The sequence below is a fragment of the Anabas testudineus genome, chromosome 6, assembly GCF_900324465.2.
Source record: "Anabas testudineus chromosome 6, fAnaTes1.2, whole genome shotgun sequence".
In the NCBI taxonomy this organism is placed as follows: Eukaryota; Metazoa; Chordata; class Actinopteri; order Anabantiformes; family Anabantidae; genus Anabas; species Anabas testudineus.
In genome coordinates this window covers 24,747,982-24,763,339 of record NC_046615.1, presented here as the reverse complement: position 1 = coordinate 24,763,339, position 15,358 = coordinate 24,747,982, and the positions used below count along the sequence as shown (strand labels likewise).

The 15,358-nt window shown below is 42.6% G+C and overlaps 1 protein-coding gene across 1 annotated transcript; it reads left to right on the top strand.

Moving 5' to 3' along the window:
* Positions 1 to 722: 722 nt before the first annotated feature.
* On the top strand, positions 723 to 14,222 carry tbc1d15 (TBC1 domain family, member 15). The gene is made up of 17 exons (XM_026365642.1): positions 723 to 832; positions 3,032 to 3,133; positions 3,574 to 3,648; positions 5,884 to 6,025; positions 7,083 to 7,290; positions 8,451 to 8,553; positions 8,689 to 8,883; positions 9,133 to 9,261; positions 9,514 to 9,617; positions 10,011 to 10,105; positions 10,397 to 10,513; positions 10,620 to 10,720; positions 11,861 to 11,960; positions 12,298 to 12,395; positions 12,571 to 12,687; positions 12,815 to 12,901; positions 13,174 to 14,222. The coding sequence occupies exons 1-17, from the start codon at positions 809 to 811 to the stop codon at positions 13,351 to 13,353; spliced, it is 1,977 nt and encodes a 658-aa protein (XP_026221427.1). The 5' UTR covers positions 723 to 808; the 3' UTR covers positions 13,354 to 14,222.
* The last annotated feature ends 1,136 nt before the right edge of the window (positions 14,223 to 15,358 follow it).

Genomic DNA, 15,358 nt, shown 5'->3' with positions numbered 1-15,358 from the left:
TGTTATAGTATATCATTATATTGAAAACATAGAAACATATTTCATTTTCTCACGTTTTACACCATCGTAGAGTGTGTGGTCTGCTAAATAATTCCAGGTGTCTGGAACAGATAACTTTAAAATATTCTTTCTTACTCCTGTCTGTACATTAGCAACCAACTGTGATCTTAGATTAAAGATGTTGATGAAAATTGGCTTTGTTAATATGAAAAATATGAGGGAAGTGCATGGATAAAGTGCATTTATAAATGATGATATACTAGTAGTGAATCAGGAGACACAGAGTAAGCCAGCGCACTCTGGAGGGCAAGATTCAGCAGTGATTTAGTGGTTTTATGTTTGTAACCAATCCTAATGGTCTGTGACAAACAGAATGCAGCATGGAGTCCTGGAGCACTCACACATATCATATCATATCATATATCATATGATATTTATATAATATATCATATGATATTTATATAATATATCATATGATATTTATATCATATATCATATGATATGATATATGATATAAATATCATATATCATATCATATTTATATCAGATATCAGAGAGAAATACTGTAGGTTTTTCTGCACTACATATGTCTGACAGGTGTAGTAACTGTAGAAACGAATAAGATTAGTATAAGAAGTAAAAGAAAATTAAAAACATTAAAAAGAGAAGATTAAAAAATACTAATGATATCTAAATTCTATTTACAGGTTAAAAAAGTAAAAGTTCTCCATCGGAAGCTGACGTGTCAGTTTCGTTTTGGCGGTTGACAGACACGTGATCTGCAGCCGTCATCAGAAGAGAAGCCAACATGGCGGCGGATTCTGTTCACAAGGTAAAAACATCCAAGAACTCACAGGTTAATGATTACATCCTGGATTCAGGGTAGCTATATTCTTTATCTAAATTAAATATTCGTGTAAGTCCGCGGTTATATCTCCGTGTTTACTACAAACATGCAACGTTAACGACGTAATCAGCGGAGTTAACGCTAGATGAGGTTAGCTAGTGATAGCCACTGTGCTAACTGAAGCTACAACGACAACATCAGACATTGTGAGGAGAGGACGTGGAGGCTCCAAAGTGTGCGGTCAGATACGCTCTTCTCAGTCTCTGTGTTCTGTTTTAAAATACCCAACACAAACAGTGATCTGCTGTGTGCTGCGTTAACGGCTAGCAGCTAAATCCCACATGATCATTTTGTTTTCCGGAGAGAGCTGACGGTTGTTACTGACTGTAAGGCCCAGGAATCCTAGCAGTAACCGGCTTTACAGTAAAACAAAAACTGATCAGCTGTTTAACATTACAGAAAAACTAGCTGTTTAACATTATTACACAGTATTGTTAGATCAGTGACCAAAGAAAACCATCAACAACTGATACTAGTGCACAAATTACTGTAAGTGCTACTTCAAATTCTGTACTTTCTGTAAGTTGAAGGACTAAGCACATGCTTTCAGTGCACAAAAGCACTGACATTGGATTCGAATTATTTATTTATTGATCTTTAAACCTCACGAAATAAATGAAACTGTCAGATACATCCAATGGAATAAAAGTCACAACCCTCCATATGTACTGAATTCCAATTTTATTTGTCCTAGTATGAAACAGTTTCTCTTCTGCATTTAATCAAAACAAATTGCTAAACTAACACTACACACAGTTAAGTTACTGTACATGCTAGTAAACTTTAAATAGCTCTGATTTTACCATCATCTCCTGCTGCTCTGAAGGTTTTTCACAATCCTCAGGCTCATCAAACATGGTGATGAAATGTGTGTTTCTTTGGTAGCACTTAGAAGGATCCTTTCATCAATCAAAAAAGATGTAACACAGGTTTGTACAGATGGAGGGACATCATTTGACAAATGCTTCTCATGCCAACGAGTTTGCTAATTACTGGCAGTAGATAAGACCAGTGGAACCAGTTCAACATCAGGCCGTAGCACTCACAAGAAGAAGCCCGTAGTAGAACGTAAGCAGATGTAAGGCTGAGTATCATCTTTGTTTGGGTGAGACAGTAGTGAAAAGAAAGGTAAAGGTCAGTTGTAATACTTTATGAATCAACTTTCTAAAACAGGGTTTAAGCAGTTTTTTTTGCAGACACCTTTATACAAGTGAGCTGCAAGGCAAGAAAAGGTAGTGGGTTACCAGGTCGCTGGTTTCATTAGGGAAGCTAGGAGCTCTGACTCTGAATTTTTATTTGTAGTAAGTAAAGGTAAACCAGGTCGGGATGGAAGGAGGATGAGAGTGTTTGGCACATTATTGATCCTGATGTGTAGTGTCTTTGAGGATCTTGTGAAAAGTTTTAGAAGAGCAAGATGTGATGTGAACAGGTTTTATCTGTCAGATGACCACATGCTTCCCCCTGGGTTTGGACTGTAAATACGTGATGTGACATTAATAGCAATAATATTAATAATACATTTTATTTATAAGCACCTTTCTAAACACCCAAGGTCACTGTATGAACAATTACCAAACAAATAAACAAAGAGTGTGAGACTGGAGAATGTAGTCAAGGGTTATAGTGAGTAGGCTATCTTGAATAGGTAGGTTTTCAGTCTAGATTTGAAGACAGGAAGGTAGTCAATGTTTCTAATGTATGCTGGGAGTGAGTTCCAGAGTTTGGGAGCAGAGCTTTCAGCTGCTTTGCTCCTTGGTGCTGAGGCAAGCAGGGGGCACAGTGAGGCGCATGGAAGAACAAGATCTGAGAGAGTGGGTGGAGGTGGCGATGTGGAGGAGATCAGACGGATATAGAGGGGAAAGGTTGTGGATAGCCTTAAAGGTGTGCAGGAGGATTTTGAATTCTATTCTGTATTTGCCCTGGAACTAGTGGAGTTGCTATAGTAGGATAGGGGTGATGTGATGAGAAGAGGAAATTGTAGTCGTAACCCGAGCAGCTGAATTTTGAACCAGCTGAAGCTTATGGAGGGATTTGTGGGGGAGGCGGAAGAGAAGAGCATTTCGGTAGACAGGGAAGACTCTTGACTTTGGGTAATGTGGATAAAATGTCATGTCTGTGCTGCAGGTTATCTTTGAACATGAAGGAGTCTTCATACACCCAAGCAGCGATGAAGATACCATCGAGCAGGATTTACTCGTTTCAGGGTCACTTCGGATCATCGACAAGGTGAAACTCCTGATTATGTGTTCTGTTTATTTTGTTACACACGCAGTCGTTCGATTTCCAATTAATTTGCGGCAGTAGCTCAGGGGGCGGCAGTAGTCGCCTACTAACCCCAGGGTGAGTGGTTCGATTCCCGGTTCCTCCTGGCTACTTGCTGAGGTGTCCTTGGACAAGACACCGAAACTCTGTAGTGTAGCGCTGACATACCGTCTAGCAGCTGTCCACCCACAATTTCCCCAAGGGGATCAATAAAGTATTCATTAATTTTTCAAGACTTTGAGAGGGCTAAAAGTTTAAATGAAAATCTGAATCCTTGTTTATTGATTGACTCTAGAGTTTCAGTAATTCATGATAATAATCTTGTCACAAATAAAAAAACTACATGGTAGAAGTTTGTTTTGTGGTTGTGATTATGAATTAATATTTAGTGTGTCTCGTTTAAGGATGGTGAGATTATTGTGGAGTACAGACCTCTGGAAGACACTGTGGACCCGTCCAACATGCTCTGTGCTGGAAAGGTTGGTCTCAATTTGCTGTTAAAGCCTTCTCCTCCACACTCCTCCAGATCCCCCCCCCCGACTGTAATTTCAACATGTCAGGAATCTCATGATTGCATTCTGATTCTTCATGTCCTTATTTGATTTTAAATGATTGATGGTTCAGTAAAAAAAAAAAAAAGATCATTATGTCAGGCAAATCTTCATAAACTGAGTCAGTCCAAGTAAAACCAGCTCTGACTTGTGTAGAGCATATTTCTAATCTTCTGGTTTAAAGTCCAGGTAAAGCTGTAATGTGTTAAAGTATGACTATGTACTACTACGTATTAGTACACATTGTAGATAATAAGATGCACATTATAGTTTACACCCGTGTCCAGACTCTTGTTCTAATAAGATTATGCAGGAGTCTAAGCAGATGATTACATCCATTGAAGACATACACTATTGCCAAAAGTATTGGCTCACCCATCCAAATAATCGGAATCAGGTGTTCCAATCACGTCCATGGCCACAGGTGTATAAAATGAAGCACCTAGGCATGCAGACTGTTTTTACAAACATTTGTGAAAGAATGGGTCGCTCTCAGGAGCTCAGTGAATTCCAGCGTGAAACTGTGATAGGATGCCACCTGTGCCACAAATCCAGTCGTGAAATTTCCTCGCTTCTAAATATCCCATTATAAGAAAGTGGAAGCGTTTGAGAATGACAGCAACTCAGCCATGAAGTGGTAGGCCACGTAAACTGACGGAGCAGGGTCAGCGGATGCTGAGGCGCATAGTGCGAAGAGGTCGCCAACTTTCTGCAGAGTCAATCGCAGACCTCCAAACTTCTTGTGGCCTTCAGATTAGCTCAAGAACAGTGCGCAGAGAGCTTCGGACTCTAGAGCAGTGGAGAAGCGTTCTCTGGAGTGACGAAACGCGCTTCTCCATCTGGCAATCTGATGGACGAGTCTGGGTTTGGAGGTTGCCAGGAGAACGGTACTTGTCTGACTGCATTGTGCCAAGTGTAAAGTTTGGTGGAGGGGGGATTATGGTGTGGGATTTATTTCAGGAGCTGGGCTTGGCCCCATAGTTTCAGTCAAATGAACTCTGAATGCTTTAGCATACCAAGACATTTTGGACAATTCCATGCCCCCAACTTTGTGGGAACAGTTTGAGCTGACCCCTTCTTCTTCCAACGTGACGTCCAAAAAAGACATGGATGACAGAGTCTGGTGTGGATGAACTTGACTGGCCTGCACAGAGTCCTGACCTCGACCCCATAGAACACCTTTGGGATGAATTAGAGCGGAGACTGAGAGCCAGGCCTTCTCATCCAATATCAGTTGTGACCTCACAAATGCACTTCTGGAAGAATGGTCAAAAATTCCCATAAACACACTCCTAAACCTCTTGGACAGCCTTCCCACAAGAGTTGAAGCTGTTATAGCTGCAAAGGGTGGACCAACGTCATATTGAACCCTATGAATTAGGAATGGGATGTCACTTAAGTTCATATACGAATCAGGGCAGGTCAGCAAATACTTTTGGCAATATATTGTACATTAGGCCACAGTGACCTTGACCTTTGGCCTTTGACTATCAAAATCAAATCAGTTCATCACTGAGTCCAAGTTGAAAGCTGTTTCCTGAATTAGAATCAATTCCCTCCAAGCGTTCCTTAGATATCGATGACTGTATGGACAGATGGAGAACCTGGAAACTTATCGTCTGGCTATCACTGTGTACCAAGACTGCAGTTCAGTTATTAGTGATGTAGAAATGTCAATGAATGTGGTTTCAGAAGTTCTGGGTTCATTGGCTCCAGTGCGTCGTCGATCTTCTTTTCTACTCCAGCCAAAAACTTCAGACCACAGAAATGATCAAAACTGCTTTACTACACAGTTCAGTTCTACATAGTTGGCAGTCTTCACACATTTTCAGCTGTACCTTTTAACATTTAATGTGTTTAGAATTCAATCAGACATTTTACATCAGCCTTTAACCCTGAAAACATCCTGTGCTGATCCAACGTGACTCAGAATAGAACTGTATCAGGACAAACCCGGTTAACTTCTCCAGTTTGAGGCTGAAAAGTTACTGTTATCACAACACATGATTTGGCTGCAGCTGCATCTCCTCCGTGACCAGTGTCATTGCTGCAGCTCCAACTGCCGATAAACTACAGTGTAGTTCACTCTGGTGTGAATCTGTACACAAGCTGATGAGGCGAAGACAGTTCAGCTAATAGAAAGACTGAGTGTGTGTGTTTCAGGATTCCAGTTCAGTTGTGGAGTGGACTCAGTGTCCCGGGGACAGGTCTCACCAGCTGTTAGAGACTCAGCAAAGTTACGAGACCGAGTGGGACATGATTAACGCCGTGTCCTTCAGGAAGAGACCATGCTCCAACAGAGAGGGTGAGTTACTATAATTTCCAAACCTCTGTGAAGGAACGATTGAGCGCCACTAAGCGCTGCTGTGATGAAAGTGTGTCTACCTGTGTTTAACCCTGCAGCTGGTTCTACAGGTGTAAGCTGTAATTCACTTGACTTAATTTCTCTCCAATTAATCTTTTAAATACTCCCAGGGCATTTATTTGTCGGATAGGTGCTTGGTTGGTGTATGAGGCGGCCTGGTGGCTCAGTGGGTAGATCATCTGCTTTGGATGCAGAAGGTTCTGGGTTCAAACCCCATCACAGACACCTCCTTGAGCAAGACACTCCACGCTAGCTCCCCGGGCGCTGTATGTAGCTGCCCACTGCTCCCCCCAGGGGGATGGGTTAAATGCAGAGGACCAATTTCATCTGTAACATGCAAATGTGACAAATGACAAATAAAAAGATGTCAGTAATACTTTCAGTCCTTTAACATTATCTATCTGCACCAGATAGATAATGCACCAGCAAACAAACAGTTTTTCATGTCTTGAACTTTATGAGCTTCAGTTGTTGGTAGGATCTCAATCATTAAATACTGGGAGAATGTAACTGACACATGACGGGATCCTCTAGACTGAAGACGTATCACTCTGTTGAAACTACCAAAACTCTGTACAGAGTAAAGCCCGCTTGCTCACAGATGACCTTTGAGTACAGACACAAACTAATGGAACATTAATTGTTGATGGATAATGTGAGTTGAACATTTTAGTCAGTGGTGAAAAGCATCTTAGCAGATTTACTCAAATACACTTTTATTTAATTGAGTATTTCTATTATTAAGTTACTTTATAAATTATTTTGAACTTAAGGTTTTGAATGTATGTTCAGTTGTAACAGTTTAGTTCAGATGGTTTTTTGCCATCGTCAGTAGTGGGCAGAACACAGTAGTTGTTAGTGTTACAGGTAAGATTAACACAAGACAAACAGTTTGTGACTGATCTCAGAGCACAGTTCACGACACATCAACAATAAGTGAATGTTGGTTAAGCATCAGCTTGTTTCTGTCCCCTGTCCCCTGTCCCTTGTCTGTCAGGCTCTCTGAACCACAGCCATGAGAGGACCAGGTGGGCGCTGACCTTCAGTGTCAGTGAGCTCAGGTCTATCACCGTAAAGGAGGAGGGTTGGACTTTTTTGATCTGCAAACTGAAGGAGGCCAGCACCCCCCTCCCTGCTCTGCACTTCCACCAGGGCGGCAGCAGAGAGTTCCTGGAGAGCCTGAGGAGATTCGCCCTGCTCACAGAGTCAGTATTCACACACACACACACACACACACACAACACTTTTGCATTCTTGTCCTCAATGTCTCGGACTTTTATGTTTGTTTGTTTTGTTTCCTTGACTCAGAACCACCAAATGGTTTTAACTGGACACTTGACTCTTGCAAACCATCTTATCATGATGTGATCGTCTTTAAAATCAGTAATACTGTGTGTCTTTGAAGCCAGAAGACTGGTAAAGAATGAATTATTTAACATGGTGATTTTCCTTCATCTGATGTGTGAAATGCTGCTGTCTGCTGGCACCATTCATTCTGTAAAACTATGTTCCTGTGTAATGGTTCTACCAGTGTCTGAGCAGTGAATAATTTGTGTATAAAGAGTAAATTAGAGTTGGAACAAGCAGCTGATGGTGTTAAGACCAAACACACATTTCAGGTGAAGTCACAGTTTGTATTAATGAGATGTTTTTAACAGTGCAGCTCTTCAACTGTCATTTCTATGTAAATTCCTGTGATTTCCAGCTCACCGCCCTTCCCTCTCTGAACCAAATATCACGGGCTGCGCTTCTCTATCTCAGCACAGATAGCTGTTATTAAAGTTCTTATCGTAGCCTTTCATAATGACATCGTCTGGATTAAGTGCCAGAGATTTCCAGACTCAGAGAAGCAGCAGCTCTGGTGATGTGCTCTGTCGTCTTTTACTAGAACACATTAGAGTCCGCAGAGATCAGCAGCATTTTTCAGAAAATTTCAACGAGAAGGACCAGAATTTGTTAGAACACACCAGAGCAAAAAATATTAATATAAGATAATACTAGGAAACAGAAACGGTGTGATCTTCAAAAAGAGAAGTTAAACAGTGTGATTTTCTTTGTCTCAGGACAAATTATATGTTTTAATGCTGTGATTCAGTTAATAACAGTAAGAACATGAGCGGCTGGTAGCAGATCTGCACAATAAAAATCACAGCTATCTAATGTGATGAAATACTGTATGAAACTGTTGCTGAAGATTCAAACCAGCCGTATGAGGCTTTCACATCATGGTCGCATTTACTCTGAGCTCATGTGAACAGCATGTATGTTCAGATCAGCTGATCTGCTGCCTCCTACACAAACCTAAGCTGAAACAGATCCAATGTCTTCCTTAGAATTATCTGAGCTGGGCTGTGTGTGTTTGTAGGTCTCCAGATGATGAAATGTGTCTGTTGGTCAGCACCCCCAACAAAGCTCTGTCCCAGTCCTTTGAGAACCTCCTGGATGACAACAGCTTCGGACTCGTTCATGTGAGAAACTAAAGCGTTAATATCCTGCCGACTGTTAAACTTTCCTCCAGTGTGACGTCACTGATCCACTGAGAAAATGATCATCATCAAACCACTGATGCTCTTGAGTTTAAGAAGTGAGTTTGTCTCCTGCAGAAGTTCAGGAAGGACCCGTATGTGGCCACGCTCGGCGGCTTCTCTAAAGTCACCAACTACATATTTGATGCTCTGCGGGGGTCAGAGGAGCAGCACCAGCGCCCCCCAGAAGAGGTGGCCGACCTGCTGGGTGAAGTCATCCCGGGCCTGGAGATCAACCAGCAGGAGGAGCCGGGCTTCGAGGTCATCACCAGGGTGAGCGCTCCCTGCAGGGCATAGAGAAAATAAAATCCAGTCTTTATTAGGAACACCTGTCTAACACGAACGCTGAAGATGTTCACGATATGTCCAGTGACACACATTTGTCTGCTGGTTTTCTGTCACAGAACAAGCTCCTCTGTGGCTCTTCTGCTGGATACACTCTGTGTTGATGTGTGTCTGACCAGTTGAGGTGATTTTACCGTGTTGACATTTCCTCTGTCTTTTCCTTTTTGTCCATGACAGATCGACCTGGGTACGAGGCCTCAGGTGATGAGGAGGGAGCCTGTGTCTGTGGACAACTGGACCAAACACCAGGATCCAGAGGGGAGGATGATCAACATCCCACACCTCAAACACACCATCTTCAAAGGGGCACGTTGAGTTTGTTATTACTTGTAACAACTGATGAAGAGGATGAGAGGTGAAACATCCTCAGGAACTAAAAGCCACTGAACAGCAGCCGTGGGTTAAAGGTTAAATGTAAAATAAGAGTCAGTCCCTGCCTTATTTAAAGATAGGAATCTGGATCTGGAGGCACCACCACGCTAGTCCACGGTGCTGAATATGGTGAATGACGCAGTGACTGTGACTCTAAACTGATTTGTCAAGTGTGTTTATCTGCAGGGACTGTGTCATGCCATGAGGAAAGAGGCGTGGAAGTTCCTGCTCGGATATTTCCCATGGGACAGCACGCTGGAGGAGAGAAAAGCTCTTCAGAGGAGCAAAACGTACGACAGCTCTGGCTTTGTTTAGAATTACACGCATCAAAGAACTACCTGTAATATCAAATTAAGCCCAGAAGGAGAAACTCAGTTTGAATTCATCTAAGTATCTAGGATAAATAAATGTGTTTAAATAAATGTGTTACTTTCCTGAGATTCTCTGAGAATTGTTTTATATTTTATTCTATGGCCTGAAATAATGTGGAGCTGAAACAATAGTTTCTCAAACATGAGAAACATGTTTGTTTTAAACATCTTTATGTTTTAAACAGAACCAACTGGTACTGTAATTTGGTCTTTATTTTACAGACAAGATGAATCAGTGATGAAATGATGGTTAGTTCGGTAACAGTGTTGTGCTTTGATCAGGTTCTAATGTGTTTTGTGTCTGTGTGACAGTGATGAATACTTCAGGATGAAGCTGCAGTGGAAATCAGTGAGTGAGGAGCAGGAGAGGAGGAACTCTCGACTCAGAGACTACAGGAGTCTGATCGGTGAGATCGGGGTTTAACAAAACAAAACAAGATGAAATAACATAATTTTAAATAAATCTGCAGTGTAGAATTCTTCTTCTTCTTTCGGCTTTTCCCATCAGGGGTCGCCACAGCGAATCATCCATTTTCCACCTAAATCTATCATGAACATCTTCTACCCTAACAGAAAACTGTGATGAATTACGTGAAGAAAAATGATTTTAGTCTAAGTCTTTGTATAATGTATCACTGACCAACAACCCGTCTGCTAACCGGTGAATATCACACACTTATTCTGTGTCATATCCTCAGAGAAAGATGTGAACCGAACAGACAGAACAAACAGGTTCTACGAAGGCATCGACAACCCCGGCCTAGCTCTGCTCCACGACATCCTGATGACCTACTGCATGTACGACTTCGACCTGGGTGAGACAACCCGTCAGCATGTTACAGCTACACCTGACCAAACCTGTTGTCTGCCCCTTATTTATCTAAACAGTGAAGCTCTGTTGCGTCTCTGTGTCCTTCTTAGGTTATGTTCAGGGGATGAGCGACCTGCTGTCCCCAATCCTCTACGTGATGGAGAATGAGGTGGATGCTTTCTGGTGTTTCGTCTCCTTCATGGACCAAATGGTGAGTAAAACATGTTTTAGCCTGATGCTTCCTCAGGTCGAAACCCAGAACTCAGGGCTTTTCTCTCAGAGGCACAGATAACACCATAGCCTTGTAGATCTAATGCCCGAGCTTTAGAGCTACAGCTAGGGTTGGCATTAGAGCTACAGAGTTAACATTAGAGCTACAGAATTAACATTAGAGGTACAGGGTTAGCATTAGGGCTACAGAGTTAACATTAGAGCTGACATGGTTAGCATTAAAGCTACAAGGTTAGGGTTAGAGCTGACATGGTTAGCATTAGAGCTACGGGGTTAGCATTAGGGCTACAGAGTTAGCATTAAAGCTACAGGGTTAGCATTAGGGCCACAGAGTTAATATTAGAGCTGACATAGTTAGCATTAGAGCTATGGGGTTAGCATTAGGGCTACAGAGTTAACATTAGAGCTACAGAATTAACATTAGAGGTACAGGGTTAGCATTAAAGCTACAGAGTTAACATTAGAGCTGACATAGTTAGCATTAGAGCTATGGGGTTAGCATTAGGGCTACAGAGTTAACATTAGAGCTGACATAGTTAGCATTAGAGCTATGGGGTTAGCATTAAAGCTACAGAGTTAACGTTAGAGCTGACATAGTTAGCATTAGAGCTACAGAGTTAACATTAGAGCTGCAGGGTTAACATTAGAGGTACAGGGTTAGCATTAGGCCTACAGAGTTAACATTAGAGCTGACATGGTTAGCATTAAAGCTACAAGGTTAGGGTTAGAGCTGACATGGTTAGCATTAGAGCTACGGGGTTAGCATTAGGGCTACAGAGTTAGCATTAAAGCTACAGGGTTAGCATTAGGGCCACAGAGTTAATATTAGAGCTGACATAGTTAGCATTAGAGCTACGGGGTTAGCATTAGGGCTACAGAGTTAGCATTAAAGCTACAGGGTTAGCATTAGGGCCACAGAGTTAACATTAGAGCTGACATAGTTAGCATTAGAGCTATGGGGTTAGCATTAAAGCTACAGAGTTAACATTAGAGCTGACATAGTTAGCATTAGAGCTACAATGTTAGTGTTAGAGCTGACTATGGTTAGCGTTAGTGCTAAATGGAAGCATTAGAGCTGACAGGAATATAAAATGATTTTATTGTTGTTTGTCTTTTTTAGCACCAGAACTTTGAGGAGCAGATGCAGGGGATGAAGACTCAGCTGATCCAGCTCAGTACCCTGCTTAGGTTGCTGGACCTGGCCTTCTGGAACTACCTCGGTAAATGTCACAGTTTCCAGAGCTCTGAGAGGTCTCTGGCTTTCAGGACATTGACAGAAGAAGTGTGTGTGTGTGTGTGTGTGTGTGTGTGTGTGTGTGTGTGTGTGTGTGTGTGTGTGTGTGTGTGTGTGTGTGTGTGTGTGTGTGTGTGTGAAGAAAAATCATATTGGACACTTCCTTGTAAAGAAGCTCCCCTTCCTTTAAACCTCCCACTCCTCACCAGTCCCAGTTAAACACTTTCTTGCTTTGTAGGTTTCAGGTTGTAACAGTGATGCTCAGCTGTATTTCTTCGCCTCATCTTCTGATCCCTTCGACTCTGTGTGCGTTTGTCTTCTAGAGTCTCAGGATTCAGGTTATCTGTATTTCTGCTTCCGCTGGTTGTTGATCAGATTTAAGAGAGAGCTGAGTTTCCAGGATGTTCTCCGGCTGTGGGAGGTCAGTTTAATAGTTTACACCAATAAAACTGGAACAAATCTGCATCTTGAGTCTATTCACATAAAAAACAGAGTAATTGTTTGAATAAAAAGCTGTTTGTGTCTTTCTCAGCTCCATTTCACCCTTTATATTTGAACCATGTTCATATACCTTTACCTCATGTTGTCCTCCCCAGGTGATGTGGACCAGTCTGCCCTGCCTGAACTTCCACCTGCTGGTCTGCTGCGCCATCCTGGACTCAGAGAAACAGAAAATCATGGAGGAGAACTATGGCTTCAATGAAATCCTCAAGGTGGAGACCCATGTGTTCTACAGTATCACAGCAGATACGGGAATAAACCGTTTCCTGCTCAGAACGGTGCTGTGTGATCCGTCCAGTCCGAACTAAACAGACACGTGTCTTTTTTTTTTTTTCTCAGCACATTAACGAGCTTTCAATGAAACTGGACATTGAAGAGATTCTTCAGAAAGCAGAGGGCATCTGTCTGCAGATAAAGAGCTGTAAGGTATGTTCATTGTCCATGTTTAACTGAAACCCCAGTGTCATTGTTAAAACTAAAGAGAAAAAAGAAAAAAAAATCAAAAGGATAAAATTAGAAGTGTAGAAATGATGTAACCGGCACATCGTCCATATTTTACACACACACGTATCACTGAGAGGATCTAAACTGAACATGGGACGTTTAGTGAACTGACCTGTTCACTCCGAGTCTGAACAGCAGGTGAATCCATAGTAAAGCTAGTTGGTGGCAGCTGACTCTGCGTTTCTCTTCTTCAGGACCTGCCTCACTCTGTCAGCGTCATTCTGGGCTTTGACTCGAACATTTCCAGCTCTGACCCGACGGGTTGCGGGTCTCCTCCGGCTCCTAGGCCGATACAGCGACAGGACGTCTGCTCCAATGGACACTTGAGAAAAAACAGCTCTCACAACAGCTGCAAAGTTGCCTTCATATCGTAGTGAAGAGCAGATGAGGCAGAGACTGAGTGAGGGTTGTGAGTGACAGCCCCGTCGACTCCGCCGCCGGCAGAGAGGAGAAGAAGAAGAGAATGTAAAAAGGATCTCAGATGATTCAGAATCTTATTTTTGTAATTTCTTGTATCATATTTGTCTTTGATTCCTTTTCTCCCGCTAAAGATGTTTCTAAGCTACTCTCAGACAGATGTCGTGGGTGAGTGGGGGGGGCATACATAATGAATGAACTGAGGCTAGTTCATGGTTTCTACTCTCAGACATGTTCTACACGTATGAACAAAGAAGAAGCAGAGGCTGCCGAACTTCATTCAGAATCTTCTTGTTTTTAGGTTTCCTAGGTGTCACAGTAAAACAGTAATGTGATCCACGGCCTACCAGAGCCGATCGCTGACACTTCAGTTTGAATAAAGGATCAATAGAATAAACGGCTCCGAGCTGTAGCTGACCCTACTACAGCAAATGTGGAACCACAGGAGCCCGTTCACTGTGGCTGTAGTCCTGGGGAGCAAAACCGGTCAGAGCTGTAAGGCCACATCAGTTCCAGCACAGTGTTTTATTGTCAGTACAGCAGCTTCAATTGGAATAAGACAAACGTGTGAAGCACACAGTTCAAAACTAAGCTCTTTTCAGTATTAATGGTGGTTTAAGGTGTCCGTGTGCCTGGGGCAACCAGTTTCCCCTTGTGTGCTGATTAGTGGTTTTATAATGAAGCAGGTTGTGTTATTTACTCAAAGGACAAGAATTTGGTTTCTTACTGGGGGTTAAATGGGTTTAATGTACATTTCACTAAAGACATGCTAAATCATCTGTGTGCTGAACAGGCATCAAATTAAAGGATCATTTGGTTCATTGCAGCCTTGTCTCATTTTCACTTTGGTGTAAAAGCAGCAGAATTCACTGAAACACGAGTGAAGTCTGGTTTTCTTCCTCCTGGTTCACAAAGGAAACATGATGAGACATTTCTGCTGTGGTGTCTCCTGGTCGCGCCACACACACGCCTGATGTTTTCCTCTGTTCATGGATCCAGGTTTTTATTCACACTGTAGTTTTCACTTTACAACACAGCTTCTGGTGGGTTGAGCAGTAACAATCACATCCTGCTCAGAGGCTGTTTCCTGTGGCTGCTTCACAATAAAAGTCATTGAAGTGTTTTATCGTAAAGTGATGATGTGTGAGTAATAAAATCTAATGTACAGATAAATGATCACTGTTAACACGTTTAATGGTAGATTGAAATTAACCCTTTAAAAGCAACACTGATCTGTGTTTTTCCATTAACAGTGGATGATGCACATCACAGGAGGTCTCTGTCTCTGTGAGGTCACACACTGTCTCTGTGAGGTCACTCTCTGTCTGTTCTAGTGTTGACAATGCCCCCCACGCTCACCCCCACCCTATCAATGACAGCTCATCACTGTCTCATTAAGTCTCCTATTTACAGAGCGTCAGAGACAGATGATGATGATGATGAGACGTGCAGATGCTGATCCAATAACAGAACCACTCTGTCACTGTGTCTGTGTACTGGAGAAGTGAGGAGAACCTGGATCAGTTCTGTTTCCTCATCACCACAGTCGTTTGCCTCCAAATGTCACTTCAGCTCCTTCTTGTGTGATGGACGTGTCCCCCCCTCCCCCCCTCTTTGATGGGAGACATTTGGAGATGGAGGAAGGTATCTCCTGGGATCTGCTCATAAAGCTGCAGCCGTCAGAACAAAGCTGCTGCTGCGTCTCGCTGCTCTTTCATTTCCTGTGCTGCACGATATTGGTGGAGCCGGCAGCTGATACGAGGCGGCCGGTTCTTATCTCCCAGGTTTTTATTGGGCCGGAGGAGGCGGCTTTGTGTGGACTCAGGCCCGGCTGTCACTCACTGTGCTGCTGCTCCACCCTCTGCTCACTTCTGTAGATGCTGTCGGTCCCAACGGAGCTTGGATCAGAACCAGAACTGGTGGTGTGTTTGTGACTCTTTGATTATTAGATTTCACAAAGAG

What these genes read in the sequence shown, in the direction of transcription:
- tbc1d15 (XM_026365642.1), top strand. Translation starts at nt 809, where the DNA reads ATGGCGGCGGATTCTGTTCACAAG. An exon ending in ACATGCTCTGTGCTGGAAAG is followed by an intron (nt 3,649 to 5,883) that starts GTTGGTCTCAAT and finishes TGTGTGTTTCAG; the next exon opens with GATTCCAGTTCAGTTGTGGA. An exon ending in GCTTCAATGAAATCCTCAAG is followed by an intron (nt 12,688 to 12,814) that starts GTGGAGACCCAT and finishes TTTTTTTCTCAG; the next exon opens with CACATTAACGAGCTTTCAAT.